Source organism: Zalophus californianus, chromosome 17, assembly GCF_009762305.2.
Source record: "Zalophus californianus isolate mZalCal1 chromosome 17, mZalCal1.pri.v2, whole genome shotgun sequence".
Classification (NCBI taxonomy): Eukaryota; Metazoa; Chordata; class Mammalia; order Carnivora; family Otariidae; genus Zalophus; species Zalophus californianus.
In genome coordinates, this window is record NC_045611.1 from 10,425,571 (window position 1) to 10,445,788 (window position 20,218).

Consider the following 20,218-nt stretch of genomic DNA (forward strand, 5'->3'; position numbering starts at 1 on the left):
ATGTTATCATTAGAGCAAACTAGGTAAAGCGTATATGTGAATACTTTGTACCATCTTGACACCTTTTCTTTGTAAATCCAAAATTGTTCCAAAATTTAAAATAATTAAGTAAAATAAAATTACACAGTTAAATCAAATTAAAAATTAAATAAAACAGAGAAGACACTCTTTCTGGAAGGACTCTGAGGAATTTTTAAGTTAATAAATTACGTTCAAAGGAAAACTTAAACCAATTCCCCCAAATATTCATTGTTCCGACCTAATTTTTTTTTAAAGCTTTTATTTCTTTGAGAGAGAGAGGGAGAGAAAGAGAGCATGAGCCGGGGACAGGCAGGGGGAGAGGGACAAGTAGACTCCCCTATGAGCAGGGAGCCAACTCAGGGCTCGATCCCAGGACCCCGGGATCACGGCCCGAGTGGAAGGCAGATGCTTAATCGACTGAGCCACCTGGGCACCCCCGTTCAGACCTAATTTTTACCATAAAGTTGTAAATCCTCTATAATATCAATCTATGTCTGCATCTTATATTTTTATAGTGTTTCTGGTACTTTATTTGGGGGAAGATATTTTATTTTAAAGTAATGGAATTTATCAATTTTCCTTCATATTTTGTACCTTTTCTGATTTGAAGTCCTAAATATATTCCTTTCTGTTCTTATAAAAGTTTTCCATTTTATTTTCAGAACTTTAATATGACAAGGAATGACTTTTATATTTGCAAGGGAGTCTTGATTCTGTGGGAACAAGGGACATCCTTTCTCCTGTGATTTTTGGTTCTGCAAATCATCTGGGGAAGGTTAAGGATATGTCAGGTGGAGTCTGGATCTAGCCCTTTGTTTGGGCCCAGGGGTCTTGCTTTGATAGGATGAGGAAATGTCAGGAACTGCAGAATGAGAAAGATCTGGGTCTGGCATGAGGTTTCTGAAGGAATAAGAAATAGAATATGATTGAAGAACTGAGAAGATAAAGGGAATTTGTCACTAGGGTGGGGTTTATCAACTTGGGTTTTATTTTTGTAAATTTTATTGATGCATACACTACTTACAGAAAGTAAACAAAACTGAAGTGTACAATTCAAAGGAGGTGTAACAAAACTAACTCTGTTAGGAGCCAGGTTAGGAAACCATATTAAAACCCTAGTATGTCACTTTGGTTGGAGTGAATAGAGAAGCCGATGGATTTGGGGTTTGGTATTGGTAGTTCTGGACAGGGGTCCATTCGCAATACCCACCCGTGGAGGGGACACACATGGAGTACAAGGAATGATTTCCTTCCCATATTTTGTAGCCGCAGTCCCTTTGTTTCCACACACACTCTCTCAAGTCAGGTTGAGGGCAGTCACGCCAGCAGATGAGGCAGGGCTGAATCTAGGGATGGAGGGAGATACAGGGCTGCCCACCTCTTGTCTATACCCCCCATCCTGGACAGCAAAGGACAACAGGGGTACAAGAGGAAGCTAAAGGGAACAGTAAAGGGGGCAAGGACAGCAAGGGACAGTGGGAAGAGGCCAGGGCCAGGGAATGGAAGGACGGTGAAGGAGCAGGGATCATCCAGAAAGGGAGACAGCAAGGGAGAAAGATCTGGGAACAAGGACATGGGACAAGAGCAGTGCCTGGGCTGCAGAGAAAAATCACTTAGGTAGCTACTCACTTCACATTTGCATCCCGTTCTGTACGCTACCTCGAAGCCTAGCTTCTGCTGTCTGGTGAGCCGGTACCAGAAATAGACCAGGTGGCATCTCGTGAAGCGCAACGTGCCCCTCCTCAGATAGCCTGCAGTGATGGGCGAGCACAGCCTTAGTGAGCACAGCAGGTATGGATGTCCTCTGCGAACTCAGCGCAGAGGGTCTGCGACCTCTAAGGCTGGAAGAGTCAGCCACGAAGGAGGGTCCAGCATTTTCCCAGGAAGAGTCTGTCAGATCATGGAGAGGGGGCCCGTGGTCCTTGGAGGAGCTAGCTGCAGAAGTCAGGTGGTTCTTTCAGGGGGAGGTAGCAAGGTTGAGGGGCTCTATGTGGACAGGGGTGCTCACCTGCAATAAGTAATAGTGATTGGTGGCTGTTCCTCACCCTATAACCACAGTCTGTCCAACTGATGGGTGAGTAGATCTCATGGATTCTTGGGGTGCCCTGGGGAGCCTTGAGCATCTGTGATGGGCGAGAAAGAGTGGCTACTACCTTAGGTTTTCATAGAAGCTGCTAGGCTCCAGAGACCACCCAACTCAGGAAGAGCAGATTGGACAGTCTTGCTTATTTTGATGTAAGGAGGTGAGAAGAAAGGAGGTACTGAGTTTACCTTAATGACATTCACTCTGAAACCTCGTTTTGTCCTGGTGTTGTTTGCTGGTCCTAGGATATCAGCTAATATGACTGGGAGGAGGAAGAAATGGGTCAGAGGCCCATAGGTTCACTGATTTAGGATTTCCCCATCCAAAGTCTCATGGACACATTGCTCAGATCACCAGAGCTCCCCCAGGGTGAGACCTCCTTGGTGGAGACCTCTCTGGTGTCTCCCTAGACTCACCAACGTCTGATGTGCAGTAATATGTCTGAGGGTGCTGAATTTTACAATTACAGGCACTGCAAAGTGTTGACAGGGCCAGGAGCAAAGGAAAGGCCAGCAGGAATGAAGGATCCATGGCGGGTCCTAGGGGACAGAGGGCATGAATTACAGCATGAACTTCTTCTAACCCAGCTCCCCCATCCACCACTAGTCAGAAACTGGGATGACCGTGGATGACTGTCTACCTCCCTTAATGTTTAAGGACCCGAGAAAGTTTGGGTCCAGCTCCCATGATCTTGTGGACCAGACGCATGAAGTCTATGTCCTGCATCTAAAATGCCTTACCTCTGTCAGTCCGAGCCAAAGGGTGCCACAGCTTCTGCAGCACACCTAGCACCAGGAAGGATAAATAGTCATCTGCATTGCCTTTTTGCCCTGGGGCATATCCACCAGGGAGGCACAATTTGATTACTGGGTGTACTAGTCAGTCAGAATCATTTTTTTCTCATCTTCATTTCCTTTCATCCTTCAGGCATATCGACCAGGCAGGTACAGTGTGATTACTGGGTGCACTTGTCACTTGGAATCTCTCTCTCTGTGGTTATTTAAAGAGCCACCAAATTGACCCATTCCTAGACAGTATTTTGGGCTGAGCTGTGTCCCCCTAAAATTCACATGTTGAAGTCCTAACCCCAGTCCCTCAGAATGTGACTGTATTTGCAGATAGGGTCTTTAAAGAGGGAATTAGAGTAAAATGAGGTCATTCCAGTGGACCCTACTCCGACATGATTGGTATCTTTATAAAAAGAGATTAGGACACAGACACACACATGCACATAGAAGAAAGATCATGTGAAAATAAAACCAGAAGGTGGCCATCTATAAATTAAGGAGATAACTCTCAGAATAAAACAACCCTGCTGACACCCTGATCTCGGACTTCTATGCTCCAGAACTGTGAGGAAATAAGTTTCTGCTGTTCAAGCCACTCAGTCTGTGGTACTTTGTTATGGCAGCCCTAGAAAACCAACAGACTCCTTTGTTTTATTATTCTAAAACATATTTGGGGACTTTATACAACTTAAATTTGCATTAGGATTTTGAGGAAACAAAATCACCTGCAACACCAAATCTATCAAACAAAATTTATTCAGTCATTCAGCTTCTATTCCTTTCCCACAGTTCTATTCTCTGCTACCCCCCTCCATGCTTCCAATTACTATGCTGTGTTTATCCTCCTATTGCTCTTTTAACTGGAATACCTGTAAGCCCAGATACCAGCACATCCATTGTGGCACACTATATATAGCTTTTGTCATCTTGCCATTTTTACTTTAGGGCATACTCTACAATGACACCATAGTAGAATATATTCCTTATTCTTTATTTTGTAGAATACTCTGTGTTGATAGGCCCTGGATTATCCATCATTTCTTAATTATTGGTTCTTTCTTTCAACAGTTTTCTGCTGAAATACATCTTTTCTGTATTTAAAAATGTGTCTTTATTTTTTTTCATTTTTATTTCTAAATTTGTATTTTAATCACTGGTGCTCATCACAAATGTACTACTTATTTCCCATTTCCTATTTCACCCCCCAACCTCCCTTCTGGTAACCATCAGTTTGTTCTCTAGAATTAAGAGTCTGTTTCTTGGTTTGTTTCTCTCTCTTTTTTTCTCCTTTGCTTACTTGTTTTGTTTCTTTAATTCTACATACGAGTGAAATATATGGTATTTTTCTTCCTCTGACTTACTTCGCTTAGCATTATACTCTCTACTCCATCCATGTTGTTGCAAATGGCAAGATTTCATTCTTTGTTATGGATGAAAAATGTTCCAGTGTGTGTGTGTGTGTGTGTGTGTGTGTGTGTGTGTGTGTGTGTGTGTGTGTGTGTGTGTGTGTGTGTGTGATGTCCTCTTTATCCATTCATCAATCGATGGATACTTGGGCTGCTTCTATATCTTGGTGATTGTAAATAATGCTGCTATACACAGGGGTGCATGTATCCCTTTGAATTAGTGTTTTTGTATTCCTTGGGTAAATACCCAATAGTGCAATTGCTGGTTCGTAGGGTAGCTCTATTTTCAACTTTTTGAGGAAGCTTCACACGTTCACAGTGGCTGCACCAGTTTGCATTCCCACCAACAGTGCAAGAGCGTTCCTCTTTCTCCACATCCTCGCCAACACCTGTTGTTTCTTGTGCTGTTTTTAGCCATTCTGACAGGTGTGAGGTGACATCTCATTGTAGTTTTGATTTGCATTTTCCTGATGATAAGCGATGATGAGCATCTCTCCATGTGTCTGTTGGCCATCTATATGTCTTCTTTGGAGAAATGTTTGTTCATGTCTTCTGCCCCCATTTCTTAATTGGATTATTTGATTTTGAGGTGTTAAGTTTTATAAGTTCTTTATGTATTTTGGATACTGACCCTTTATCGGATTCATCATTTGCAAATGTCTTCTCCCATTCTGTAGATTGCCTTTTAGTCTCATTGATTGTTTCCTTTGCCGTGCAGAAGCTTTTTATTTTGATGTAGTCCCAACAGTTTATTTGCTTTTGTTTCCCTTGCCTCAGGAGACCTATCTAGAAAGATGTTGCTATGGCCAGTGTCAGAGAAATCATGACCTGTGCTCTCTTCTAGGATTTTTATGATCTCATATTTAGGTTGCTAATCCATTTTGAATTTATTTTTGTGTATGGTGTAAAAATGTAGTCTAGTTTCATTCTTTTGCATGTTGCTGTCCAGTTTTTCCAATACCAATTGTGATTATACTTTTTCCCACTGTATATTTTTTCTTGCTTTGTCGAAGATTAATTGACCACTGGGTTTATTTCTGGATTTTCTATTCTGTTCCATTGATCTATGTGCCTGTTTTTATGCCAGTACCATACAGTTTTGATTACTAAGGCTTTGTAATACAACCCGATGTCCAGAATTGTGATAGCTCCAGCTTTGCTTTTCTTTTTCAAGATTGCTTTGGCAATTCCAGGTCTTTTATGGCTCCTTAAACATTTTAGGATTGTTTGTTCTAGTTTTGTGAAAAACAGTGTTGATATCAACACTGCTGATATTTCATTAGGGATTGCATTAAATACTTTGGATAATACAGACATAAAAATGTGTCTTTACAAGTGATTTCTAGAAATAGGATTGCAGAAAGGGCCCTCTGCACTTTTTTTCTGTGACTTGTCCATATTGTCCTATTTTTCCTATAGGGTTATTATTGACTCTCTACTTTTAAAAACTGTATATTAAACATATTAACTCTTCAAGGTATAATTGCAATTATTTTTCTCATATAACATTTTACTTCTCTTGAGTTAAAAAGCAGATAATCAGTTTAACAATATTTTCATTAACTGCATCTGGAATTTGAGTCATAGTTAGCAAAGTCTTCCACTACTAACAGGCATTAGAAGATTTTTACCATGGTTCTTTCCATCATTTCACTTTTTATATTGAGATCTCTACCCATTTGGGATTTTTCTTAGTATCAGTATGATGCGTGAACACAATTTTATTTTTGTCCTTATGGGTATCTAATTAACCCAATACTCCATTACAAAGATACCTTTCTCCATACCTGAGATGTCACCTTTATCATATACTAAATTTGCACATGCATTTGAGACTATATAATGATTTTCTATTCAATTTGTCTATCTGTCCATTCCTTCATCAGTACCATATTACAGAGATTTTAATACATAACTGAATATGTTCTAGATATTTTGATATTTTTATAGAGAAAAAATTTTTTTCATTTTTTGCTTTTTCCAATGCTAGAGGTTGCCCCCAGGTTTGATCTCATGGTGCCTTTCCAGCTTCCAAGCCAGCAATGGCAAGTGAAGTCTTTCTCACATCACAATGTCTGACAATGACTCTGTTGCCTTCTTTTCCCACATTTAAAGGAACTTTGGGATTACACTGGCTCCACTCTGATAAGCCAGGATAATCTATTTTTAAGTGAGCTGATTAACAAACTTAATTCCATTTGTACCATTAATTCTCCTTTGTCATTTAATATAACATTTACAGATTCCAAGTATCTGGATGTGGTTATCTTTGGAGGGGCATTATTTTGACTACCGTAGGGGTCTCTTTCTCCCTCTCTTTCTCACACACACATGCGTTTTTCCTATCCAGGTATATAGAAAATCAGAGCTCCACCACACACACCATCTTTTTATGCTTTGTGAGACTCTTCATTGGAATATCATCTCCAGGCAAATGGAACCACATTGCTGTATTCCAAGTTAATTATTTTTCAACTTTACTGCATAAAATATTCACTATTTTCTCTCCGTCTGGCTTTTTTTCCTTACAATGTCTTCTGAATAACAAATATTTTGTTTCAATTAAGTTATTTTTAAACCCTTCATGGTTTGTTGTTGTTCTAATATAGGAATTCTTTGTCCATACCAAGGTTGCAAAAATGTTTTGTTTTCCTCTAGAAGTTGTAGGCAGAAACTTTTACACTTAGGTCTAGGATCCATTTCAAGGTAATGTTTGTGTGTGGTCTGGGGACAGAATAAAAGTTAATTATTTTCCATGTAATATCAATTTTTCTGGCATAATTTCTTGAAAAGACCCATTTTCTCTACTGTATTACCCTGGCCTCTTTGTTGAAAATCAACTCACCCTATATGTGTGAGTTTGTTTCTAGATATTTTCTTCCAGTACCTATATAAGTATTCTCATGCTAATACCATATTTTGTTACTATAGCTTTATGATATACTTGAAATTTTGTAGTGTTATTCTTCCCAATGTATTCTTTCTCAAGGCCACCTTGGCTATTTGCACTGCATGTAGAGCCCACTGGATATACAGTTTAGATACTGCTTGATGGTATCTACAAAAATGCCTGCTAGGCTTTTGTTTGGAATTGATTTGAATCTAGAGATGATTTTAAGGAAAACTGATACCAATATTGAGCCTTTCAAACCAGGAGCATTTTCTCTCTACTTATTATACCATTTTAAATTTCTCTCTATAATGTTTAGTAGTGTTATGAGTCTGGCACCTATTTTGTTAAGTTTCTTATTTTTACGCTATTAAAGAAGGTATAAATTATTAATTTCAATTTGTAATTGTTCCTGTCATATGCAAATGAGTACAAGTGAATTTTGTACATTGTTCCTGTCTCTGCAAACTTGCTAAGTTCACTTATTGGTTATAGTAGCTTTTCTTTAGATTTCTTAAGAAATTTTACATACAAGGTTAAGTCATCCATGAATAAAGACTGTTTTTCTTATTCCTTTCTAATCACTGTGACTTTTATTCCTTTGAATTGCCTTATACACTGCCTAGAAGTTTTGTTACAATGAAGAATAGTAGGGATAAGAACAGAAATCTTTACCCTGTTGCTGATCTTGAGAAATCATTCAGTCTTTCACCATTAAGTATGATGTTAGTTGAGAAGTGTTGTTCTACATTCTTTTATAGGTTAACAAATGTTCTCTTCTACTGCTATGCTGCTGAGAGGTATTATCAAGAATAATTGTTGAATTTTCCTAGATATTTTTCTGCATCTACTTAACTTATATAATTAAATAGATTCTCTTTAACCATTTATTTGGTTAATGTAGTAAACTACATTCTTTGGTTTTCATAAAGCTAAATCAACTTTCAGTCACATTGCTGGATTTGGTTTGCTAGTATTTTCTTGTGGAATTTGTGTATATGTTCCTGAGGAATATTGATGTTAGAGGGTGTGTGTGTGTGTGTGTGTGTGTGTGTGTATTTGCATTTTCTTTGATTTTAGTGTTGTATTTTTTCATTGATATAATGATTTAAGAAAAGACTTCTCTTTTTTCTTAAAGATTTTGTAAATGAATGTATTATTTTTTAATTTAATTTTATTATGTTAGTCACCATACCTTACATTAGTTTTTGATGTAGTGTTCCATGACTCATTGTTTGCGTATAACACCCAGTGCTCCATGCAATACATGATACCTAATACCCTAATACCCATCACTGGGCTAACCCATTCCTCCACCCCTCTCCTCTAAAACCCTCAGTTTGTTTCTCAGAGTCCATAGTCTCTCATGGTTTGTCTCCCCTCTCTGAATCCCCCCCTTCAATTTTCCCTTCCTACTGTCTTTTTTTTTTATAGCATATAATGTATTAATTGTTTCAGAGGTACAGGTCTGTGATTCATCAGTCTTAAACAAATTTTTCCCTCCCTTCCCTATGATCCTCTGTCTTGTTTTGCAAATGCCTCATATCAGTGAGATCATATGATACATGTCTTTCTCTAATAGACTTATTTCACATAGCATAACACCCTCTAGTTCCATCCACGTCATTGTAAATGGCAAGATACCATTTTTTGATGACTGCATAATATTCCATTGTATATATATATACCACATCTTCTTTATTCATTCATCTGTTGATGCACATCTTGGCTCTTTCCACAGTTTGGCTATTGTGGACATTGCTGCTATAAACATTGGGGTGCACGTACCCCTTCCGATCACTACATTTGTATCTTTGGGGTAAATACCCAGTAGTGCAATTGCTGGGTTGTAGGGTAGCTCTATTTTCAACTTTTTGAGGAAACTCCTTATTGTTTTCCAGAGTGGCTGCACCAGCTTGCATTTCTACCAACAGTGTAGGAGGGTTCCCCATTCTCTGCATCCTTGCCAGTATCTGTTGTTTCCTGATTTGTTAATTTTAGCCATTCTGACTGGTGTTAGGTGGTATCTCATTGAGGTTTTTATTTGTATTGCCCTGATGCCAAGTGATGTTGAACACTTTTTCATGTGTCTGTTGGCCATCTGGATGTCTTCTTTGCAGAAATGTCTGTTCATGTCTTCTGCCCATTTTTTGATTGGATTAGTTGCTCTCTGGGTGTCGAGTTTGATAAGTTCTTTATAGATTTTGGATACCAGCCCTTTATCTGATATGTCATCTGCAAATAACTTCTCCCATTCTGTCAGTTGTCTTTTGGTTTTGTTGACTGTTTCTTTTGCTGTGCAGAAGCTTTTTATCTTGATGAAGTCCTAATAGTTCATTTTTGCCCTTGCTTCCCTTGCCTTTGGCGACGTTTCTAGGAAGAAGTTGCTGTGGCTGAGGTCGAAGAGGTTGCTGCCTGTGTTCTCGTCTAGGATTTTGATAGATTCCTGTCTCACATTTTGGTCTTTCATCCATTTTGAGTCTATTTTTGGGGGTGGTGTAAGAAAATGGACAAGTTTCATTCTTCTGCATGTGGCTGTCCAATTTTCCCAACACCATTTGTTGAAGAGACTGTCTTTTTTCCACTGGACATTCTTTCCTGCTTTGTCAAAGATTAGTTGACCATAGAGCTGAGGGTCCATTTCTGGGCTCCCTATTCTGTTCCATTGATCTATGTGCCTGTTTTTATGCCAGTACCACACTGTCTTGATGATTACAGCTTTGTAATAGAGCTTGAAGTCTGGAATTGTGATGCCACCAGCTTTTCTTTTCTTTTTCAACATTCCTGAGGCTATCCGGGGTCTCTTCTGGTTCCATACAAATTTTAGGATTATTTGTTCCATTTCGTTGAAAAAAGTAGATGGTATTTTGATGGGGATTGCATTAAATGTGTAGATTGCTCTAGGTAGCATGGACATTTTCACAATACTTGTTCTTCCAATCCATGAGCATGGAAAATTTTTCCATTTCTTTGTGCCTTCCTCAATTTCTTTCATGAGTATTCTATAGTTTTCTGAGTACAGATCCTTTGCCTCTTTGGTTAGATTTATTCCTCGGTATCTTATGGCTTTGAGTGCAATTGTAAATGGGATCGACTCCTTAATTTCTCTTTCTTCTGTCTTGTTGTTGGTGTATAGAAATGCCACTGATTTCTGTGGATGATTTTATATCCTGCCTCTTTAGTGAATTCCCTATATGTGTTCTAGCAGTTTTGGGGTGGAGTCCTTTGGGTTTTCCACATAAAGTATCATATCATCTGCAAAGAGAGAGAGTTTGACTACTTCTTTGCCTATTTGGATGCCTTTTATTTATTTCTGTTGTCTGATTCCTGAGGCTAGGACTTCTAGTACTATGTTGAATAGCAGAGGTGATAGTGGACATCCCTGCTGTGTTCCTGACCTTAGGGGAAAAGCTCTCAGTTTTCCCCATTGAGAATGATATTCGCTGTGGGTTTTTCATAGATGGCTTTTATGATATTGAGGTATGTACGCTCTAACCCTACACTGTGAAGAGTTTTAATCAAGAAAGGATGCTGTACTTTGTCAGATGCTTTTTCTGCATCTATTGAGAGGATCATATGGTTCTTGTTCTTTCTTTTATTAATGTATTGTATCACATTGATTGATTTGTGGATGTTGAACCAACCTTGCAGCCCAGGAAAAAATCCCACTTGGTCGTGGTGAATAATCCTTTTAATGTACTGTTGGATCCTATTGGCTAGTATTTTGGTGAAAATTTTTGCATCCATGTTCATCAAGGATATTGGTCTGTAATTCTTTTTGATGGGGTCTTTGTCTGGTTTTGGGATCAAGGTAATGGTGGCCTCATAAAATGAGTTTGGAAGTTTTCCTTCCATTTCTATTTTTTGGAACAGTTTCAGAAGAATAGGTATTAATTCTTCTTGAAATGTTTGATAGAATTCCCCTGGGAAGCCATCTGGCCCTGGGCTCTTGTTTGTTGGGAGATTTTTGATGACTGCTTCAATTTTCTTACTGATTATGGGTCTATTCAGGTTTTCTATTTCTTCCTGGTTCAGTTTTGGTAGTTTATAAGTCTCTAGGAATGCATCCATTTCTTCCAGATTTTCTAATTTGCTGGCATATAGTTGTTCATAATATGTTCTTATAATTGTTTGTATCTCTTTCGTGTTGGGTGTGATCTCTCCTCTTTCATTCATGATTTTATTTATTTTGGGCCATTTCTCTTTTCTTTTTGATAAGTCTGGCCAGGGGTTTATCAATCTTATTAATGCTTTCAAAGAAGGAGCTCCTTGTTATGTTGATCTGTTCTACTGTTCTTTTGGTTTCTATTTCATTGATTTCTGCTCTGATCTTTATGATTTCTCTTCTCCTGCTGGGTTTAGCCTTTATTTGCTGTTCTTTCTCCAGCTCCTTTAGGTGTAGGGTTAAGTTGTGTATTTGAGACCTTTCTTGTTTCTTGAGAAAGGCTTGTATTGCAATATACTTTCTTCTTAGGGCCGCCTTTGCTGCATCCCAAAGATTTTGAACAGTTGTGTTTTCATTTTCATTTGTTTCCATGAATTTTTTAAATTCTTTAATTTCCTGGTTGACCCATTCATTCTTTAGTAGGATGCTCTTTACCCTCCATGCATTTGAGTTCTTTCCGAATTTCCTCTTGTGATGAGTTCTAGTTTTAAAGCATTGTGGTCTGAAAATATGCAGGGAATCATCCCAATCTTTTGGTACCGGTTGAGACCTTTTTGTGACCTAGGATGTGATCTATTCTGGAGAATGTTCCATGGGCACTAGAGAAGAATGTGTATTCTGTGGCTTTGGGATGGAATATTCTGAATATATCTGTGAAGTCCATCTGGTCCAGTATGTCATTTGAAGCTTTTATTTCCTTGTTGATCTTTTGCTTAGATGATCTGTCCATTTCAGTGAGGGGGGTGTTGAAGTCCCCTACTATTATTGTATTGTTGTTGATGTGTTTCTTTGATTTTGTTATTAATTGGCTTATATAATTGGCTGCTCCCATGTCGGGGCATGGATATTTACAACTGTTAGATCTTCTTGTTGGACAGAGCCTTTAAGTATGCTATAGTGTCCTTCCTTATCTCTTGTAATAGTCTTTGGTTTAAAATCTAATTTGTCTGATATAAGGATTGCCACCCCATCTTTCTTTTGATATCCACTAGCATGGTAAATGGTTTTCCACCCCCTCACTTTCAATCTGGAGGTGTCTTTGCATCTAAAATGAGTCTCTTGCAGGCAGCATATCAATGGGTCTTGTTTTTTTTTTTTTATCAAATCTAATACCCTATGTCTTTTGATTGGGCATTTAGCTCATTTACATTCAGGGTAACTATTGAAAGATATGAATTTAGTGCCATTGTATTGCCTGTAAGGTGACTGTTACTGTATATTGTCTGTGTTCCTTTTTGGTCTATGTTACTTTTAGGCTCTCTCTTTGCTTAGAGGACCCCTTTCAGTATTTCTTGTAGGGCTGGTTTGGTGTTAGGAAATTCTTTTAGTTTTTGTTTGTCCTGGAAGCTTTTTATCTCTCCTTCTATTTTCAATGACAGCCTAGCTGGATATAGTATTCTTGGCTGCATATTTTTCTCGTTTAGTGCTCTGAATATATCATGCCAGTCCTTTCTGGCCTGCCAGGTCTCTGTGGATAGGTCTGCTGCCAATCTAATATTTCTACCATTGTAGGTTACAGACGTCTTGTCCCGAGCTGCTTTCAGGATTTTTTCTTTGTCTCTGAGACTTGTAAGTTTTAGTATTAGATGTCAGGTTGTTGACCTATTTTTACTGATTTTGAGGGGCGTTCTCTGTGCCTCCTGGATTTTGATGCCTGCTTCCTTCCCCACATTAGGGAAGTTCTCCACTATAATTTGCTCCAATATACCTTCTGCCCCTCTCTCTCTTTCTTCTTCTTCAGGGATCCCAATTATTCTAATACTGTTTCATCTTATGGTATCACTTCTCTCTCAAATTCTGCCCTTGTGATCTAGTAGTTGTTTCTCTCTTTTTCTCAGCTTGTTTATTCTCCATCCTTTGGTCTTCTATATCACTAATTCTCTCTTCTGCCTCATTTATCCGGCAGTTAGAGCCTCCTTTTTTTTTAAATTTTTTTATTGTTATGTTAATCACCATATATTACATCATTAGTTTTTGGTGCAGTGTTCCATGATTCATTGTTTGTTCATAACACCCAGTGCTCCATGCAGAACGTGCCCTCTTCAATACCCATCACCAGGCTGACCCGTCCCCCTACCCCCTCCCCTCTAGAACCCTCAGTTTGTTTTTCAGAGTCCATCATCTCTCATGATTCGTCTCCCCCTCTGACATACTCCCCTTTTCTTCCTCTCCTGTTATCTTCTTCTTTTTCTTTTTTCTTAAAATATGTTGCGTTATTTGTTTCAGAAGTATAGATCTGTGATTCAACAGTCTTGCACAATTCACAGCGCTCACCGTAGCACATACCCTCCCCAATGTCTATCACCCAGCCACCCCATCCCTCCCACCCCCAACCACTCCAGTAACACTCAGTTTGTTTCCTGAGATTAAGAATTCTTCATATCAGTGAGGTCATGTGATACATGTCTTTCTCTGATTGACTTATTTCACTCAGCATAACACCCTCCAGTTCCATCCACGTCGTTGCAAATGGCAAGATCTCATTCCTTTTGATGGCTGCATAATATTCCACTGTGTATATATACCACATCTTCTTTATCCATTCATCTGTCGATGGGCATCTTGTAGAGCCTCCTTTTTTGATTGCACCTCATTAATAGCCTTTTTTACTTCGACTTGGTTAGATTTTAGTTCTTTCATTTCTCCAGAAAGGGATTCTCTAGTATCTTCCATGTTTTTTTCAAGCCCAGCTAGTATCTTTATAATCGTCATTCTGAACTCTAGTTCTGACATCTTACTAATGTCCGTATTGATTAAGTCCCTGGCAGTCGGTACTGCTTGTTCTTTTTTTTTGAGGTGAGTTTTTCTGTCTTGTCATTTCGTCCAGAGGACAACAGATGAATGAGAGAACAAAATGCTAAAAGGGTAACAATGACCCCAGACAAATATATACTAAACAAATCAGAAGAGACCTGAAATCAAGTGGAAAACAAAGGGAAAGAAAAAAAAAAAAGAGTATGATCAGGCTGGTGAATAGATCAGAGCCACACACTAGATTTTGGCTGTATTTTGGTCTGTTAGAAGAAACTGCCTCCAAAATTTTAAAGAAAGAAAAACTTAAGTATGTAGAAAAATAAGGGTAAATACAATGAAGGGGTGGAATATGACTGTAAAGATAAAAATATAAAAGATTTTATAACAGGAATTGATATGATAGGAAGTTGGTTGAAAAAGAAAGAAGAAAAATTAAAAAAAAAAAACAACAAAAAAAGGGAGAGAATGTGATCAGGCAGGAGACAAGAACAAAGCCATACACTAGAGATTTAGGGTATATTTTGGTCTGTTAGAAGAAAATGTAACCTTAAAAATAAGGTTAACTACAATGAAGGGATAGTATATGAATTTAAAAATGAAAATTAAAAGATTTTTTTAAAAGATTTATTTTTATTTTGAGTGAGAATGAGAGAGAGAGAGAGAGTACATGAGGGGGGAGGGTTAGAGGGAGAAGCAGGCTCCTCGCTGAACAGGGAGCCCGATGCGGGACTCAATCCCGGGACTCCAGGATCATGACCTGAGCTGAAGGCAGTTGCTTAACCAACTGAGCCACCCAGGCACCCTAAAAAAGATTTTAACAAAAGGAATTGATAAGATGTTGGCTGAAAAGGGGAAGAACCACAAAAAAAAATAAAGAAAATTTTAAAAATTAACTTTGAAAGTAAAGAATCATGGGGGAAAAAAGCCATGAATTCTATGTGCTGTATTCCCATAGTGCTGGAGTTCTGCCGTTCTCATTGATCAGTAAACTTGGTCTTGGCTGAAAGTTCTTGCTGATCTTCTGGGGGAGGGGCCTGTTGCAGAGATTCTCAAATGTCTTTGCCAGAGGTGGAATTGCCCCGCCCTTGCCAGGGGCCGGGCTAAGTCATCTGCTCAGGTTTGCTCTTGGTAGCTTTTGTTCCCTGAAAGCCTTCTGTACAGCTTTGGAGGACGAGCATGAAAATAGCAGCCTCCCAATCTCCGCCCCGGAGGAGCTGAGAACTCGGGGCCCCGCTCCTCAGTGCGCCCCCAGAGAAAAGCAGTCAATCACTCCCGTCTCCCCAGTCTCCGGCCACACTCCGTGCTCACCGGCCTGTGACTGAGCATTTCTATCTCTGGCACCCAACCCCATTTGGAGTCTCCAAACCCAGCAGATTCCTGTAGTGTGCTCCCGCGCCGCTCCTCCTGGGGGAGGAAGGAGAATCTCCCCAGATCTGCCACTTATTGGGTCCCTGCTGGAAGAGCAGTGGCCCGACTGTGCCGTGGATCACAGTTTATGGCAACCCCGAGATGAGAGCCCACTCCTCAGCTCCGTCTTTGCAGCCAGCTTCCCCGCTCCGATACCTGGGAGCTCTGCCACACTCAGGCACCCCTGGTCTTTCTGTGACCCTGAGGGTCCTGAGACCACACTGTCCCAGCAAGGGTTCCACACCCTCCTTAGGCACTAGAGTGACGTCCCTCAGAGGAGCAGACTTCTAAAAGTTCTGATTTTGTGCTCCGTTGCTCTATCATTTGCCGGTAGCCGCTGACGGAGGCTCCCTTCCCCCACTGTCTATCTTCCCATATTTTGCCTCAGATTCACTTCTCTGCACATCTTACCTTCCAGAAAGTGGTCGCTTTTCTGTTCAGAGAGTTGCTGCTATTCCTTTCTTCGATCTGTTGAGTTTGTAGGTATTCAGAATGGTTTGATAACTATCTAGCTGAATTCCTGGGACCAGACAAAATTTAGGTCTCCTACTCCTCCGCCATCTCGCTCCTCCTCACAAATGTATTATTTTTGCCTTAAAAGTTTGCTAGGTTAACCAGGAAAGTAAAGTTTATTTGCATTGTAAGAAAAATTCAGTAAATAATTTCTTTAACCAATACAGTGGTACTGAAATTTCTATTTGTTTTTTTTTTTTAAGATTTTATTTATTTATTTGAGAGAGAGAGAGAGAGTACACATGAGCGGGGGGAGAGGCAGAGGGACAAACGGACTCCCTGTTGAGCAGGAAGCCCTATGAGGGGCTCAATCCCAGGACCCTGAGATCATGAACTGAGCCGAAGGCAGATGCTTAAATTGAGCCACCCAGGTGCCCTTATTTGTTCTTGTGTATATTTTGGAAATTTTTATCCTTCAGGGAATCTGTCCAATTCACCTAAACTTTCAAATTTATTGGCATAAAGTTCTTTATAATATTCTGTAATTTTATTTTTATATATGTAAGATCTGTAATGATGTCCTTTTATCATTCCAGATAATGGTAATCTGCACATTTTCTCATTTTTCCTTGATAATGTACCCACTGAATTGTCAATGTGATAGCCTTTTCAAAAGACAACCTTCTGGTTTAATCAATATTCTCCATTTTTCTACTGATTCCCATTCATTGTCTGAAACAGGAGAAGACACCCTATTTCTGATCTTTCCAACTTATCTTAGAAATAGTGCTTTTTGCTTGGTCAGTTTGTGTATTAGACCCGGCAGATGGGGATGCGGAGAAGGCCTTTCATAGTAAAAAAGAGAGAGCAGTAGCATTAACAGGCATTTGCCATGCACTCTATGTTAGCTGCCAGTGATATTAACATTAGTAAAGGAAGGCTGACTTTATGCTTCTTCAAGTTTGTAGCATCTTCCAGTTCTCATTATGGCAATGTAAGATTGCTCAGTATTTTTTTTTTAAGATTTATTTATTTGAGAGAGAAAAGAAAGAGGGAGAGAGAATGCGTGCAAGCAGGGGGAGCAGCAGAGGGAGAGGAAGAAAAGCAGACTCCCTGCTGAGTGCAGATCCCTGAGATCAGGACCTGAGCCTAAATAGAGAATAAGACATTTAACTCACGGAGCCACTCAGGCACCCGAAGATAGCCCTGTGTTTTAAGTATTACTCGACTCACCTAATAATCGGGTTTTTTTTTTTTTTAAAGATTTTATTTATTTATTTGAGAGAGAGAGAATGAGAGATAGAGAGCACGAGTGGGAAGAGGGTCAGAGGGAGAAGCAGACTCCCCGCTGAGCAGGGAGCCTGATGCGGGACTCGATCCCGGGACTCCAGGATCATGACCTGAGCTAAAGGCAGTCGCTTAACCAACTGAGCCACCCAGGCGCCCTAATAATCGGTCTTTGATCACCTCATAGGCATAGCAAGTGTTATCTAATGAAGTCTATCATTGCTTGTTCCCATTTACCATGTATCTTGGATCAAAAATGAACAGGGGCAGAGGCTGGGCTATACACATCAATGTGTCACTGTAGCATCTAATGTTTCACTCACTTGTTTGGGTATCAAGAACTAGTTTTAGTTTCACCATGAAATTGCTTTATGATAAGGAACTCTTTGATTCAGTTCTTTTCTAAAAAATTAAGAATGATGTGCTACATGTTTTTTGCTCCTACAGTGGAAATATTTGTTTTATAGCTACTAGATATAGAACAAAATTAAATCTCTGTTAACACTCATTAAAGCTGGTTTTGAACAGCTAAGCTAACTTTGAGTTGGGAAACTCAGAACTTGACCATTTTGCAATAGTTCACCTAGACAAGAGCAATTAGTCTTGAGGAAAGGCAAAAGTACTAATTAATACATTAAAAGGTGAATGGTTTAAGATGTTTAAAATGAATGACAAAGAAAGTTTGGTAGAATGATTGAGAGAAAACTATGAGGGAGAGATGAAGGATGTTTTGAATTTGTTTAATTTTTAATTTTACATTTGTTTCACTGACTATAAGAATAGTGTCCATACATCATTCCTTGATTCGAGTGTTACTTATGGAATGCCTAATATAAACCGGTCCCTGAGGAAACAGAAGACAAAGAGTTTTTGACTTTAAGGACTCCAAGTTAATAGAAGGTGTGTTGGTGGTGGTAGGTGGCTGGGGAATGTATCATAATAGTGTGACAAGTGCATTAGGACACATAAGAGATAGCTTATATGGTCTTGCGGGTAGGACACAGCATGGGAGGAATTTATTCTAAGCTTGAAATTCAGGGAAACATGCAAAAAATAGTAAGAGACCAGGAGTTTTAATAGTTAATCATTACATTTTGGTGAAATTAGCTCTAGAAAGGAAGATAAAATTGACCTGGCTGCTGACAAGGAACCAGTCACCCCATTGCTATTTTATGTATCTATAAGATAAAAAGAGCAAATGAAAAAAAAATTAAGGTCTTCTTTATAAAGATTTTTTTTATTATGAAAGACATAAAAAGGAAATCAAAGATATGGAAGGTAAAAAGATTTTGTAGGTCAAGATAACAGGGACACATGACCATAACAACCAAGAACACATTTAAATAAGTATTAAGAATAATACAAGGCCACAATCATCTTATTATTCCTTTGGATAAACCCCATCTGGTCACCAAAAACTCAGAAGATGTAAATTGCCTAATGGTGATAGGTGGGTGCCTCTATTTTCATAGGCCCCTGGATCCCAGATCTGTTTCCCTGTGGAAGTAATGAAGCCAGTCAGCATCATCACTCTTCAAAGAATTAGAAAACAAGAAGGAACACAAAATCATTTCCAAGTCACCCGCTGCCAGTTAAATAAGATTTGAATGGATTTTCTAATGTTTCAAAGTATTTCTTTGCAGACAGCTAAGAAATTCATAAAACCAGGCATGAGAGTTATATTGCCTGCAAGAGTAAACAGTTACGATATAGGAGTAACTGCCTACACCCAGAGAGCCCTTTAAGAGAAGACTGATAAGAGTTTCTATATCTCAGACAGAAGGAAAGGGCCCCTTTGATCATTCTCATGCAAATCCCCAATAGCTGACAGAAAGCTGCTTTAGGTTGTGCCATATTTTCTTTTTAAAATGCATATGGAACAACTGGCTTAGAAGTAACACTTTCCTTCTGAAGATATTTTTTTTCTTAAATTGGAAACAATTATGGGAGTTAGACTCTTCCTCTTTTTAAACAGAAATTTTCTTTTTAACTTTTTTTTCTCTGAAAAAATTCCTTTAGAGGTATAGGCAACAAAACAATGCAATTAGCTTCTGGATTTGTTTATCAGAATGGCTCAAAGTTCCTTCTTCTTTTTCTCCAACTTGATGTAATCAGAAAAAGAGGCACAAAACATCAGTACCAGTTGCCTCGTTTCCTATTCCTTGGATTTCAAAAGACACATCAAATGGTCTCTCGACTCAGCTGAAGGAGGTAGAAAGTTGCAGTCAGGAACCCCCCCACACACCTTTTTTGGTTTAATTTTCTGTGACCTCTTTCGTTGAGCGAAGTCCCTTCCTGGTATCCTCTACTTCTCTGGTCACTGTGATGGGTGTTGGGTTTTCAGGTGAGGTGGGGTCCCTTACCAGTTGCTTCACTCTGGTGCTCTAGTTCTTTGAAACAGTGATATAATTCTGCACAATACAGTGGTATTGTCAAATCAGACAGGGAGGAATGAGCACCTGCCTCAAGTTCCTCTCCCAACCTAGAACGCCCCACTCCCTCCCTTTCTTCCACCTACATCTTCACGGTACAGCGTTAGTGTTACCTCTTCCACTGACAGCCTATCATTCCCACTGGCAGATATCACAGAACTTCTTGGAACTTTTGGTAAACATAATCATCAGGCCCACAGAAGACACTGGGACTTAAATGTTCTGTAATTATTTTTGGATAATTTGGCTTTCATTTATTTCTTCATTAATTGAGCACATAGTTCTTGGGGCCTTCTGGGGGACAGATGGAAGATGAAGAGCACACAGTCCATGCCCTCAAGGACCTGCCAGATTCCTGGTGATGGTAGACACCAACTGTTGAGATGGTGGTCAACAACCTCTGAGGCTCAGTTGGATAATTCTCCTCAAATCCAAATTGTTCCAAACTGAACTTTGTCTCCTTTGTCCCAACTCATTTCTTCTCCTAATTAATGGCAACAGTAGTCAGTCCCAAGTGACTCAGGTCTGTCCC

At 39.3% G+C, this 20,218-nt stretch overlaps 1 protein-coding gene across 5 annotated transcripts in view; it reads right to left on the reverse strand.

Moving 5' to 3' along the window:
* Positions 1–818: 818 nt before the first annotated feature.
* LOC113936541 (metalloproteinase inhibitor 1-like) overlaps positions 819–20,218 on the reverse strand; it is a 50,696-nt gene continuing 31,296 nt past the window's right edge. For 2 of the 5 annotated variants that reach the window (XM_027619884.1, XM_027619885.1), the window contains 4 exons: positions 2,521–2,643; positions 2,293–2,366; positions 2,030–2,144; positions 1,015–1,772 (listed from right to left, as the gene is read on the reverse strand). In XM_027619884.1, coding sequence (XP_027475685.1) covers positions 1,339–1,772; positions 2,030–2,144; positions 2,293–2,366; positions 2,521–2,635 — 738 coding nt within the window. In that variant the 5' untranslated portion in view covers positions 2,636–2,643 and the 3' untranslated portion in view covers positions 1,015–1,338. Of the gene's footprint in view, positions 922–1,014; positions 1,773–2,029; positions 2,145–2,292; positions 2,367–2,520; positions 2,644–20,218 lie in introns of those variants that run through there. The other 3 variants (XM_027619887.1, XM_027619886.1, XR_003524284.1) reach the window with 3 other exon arrangements.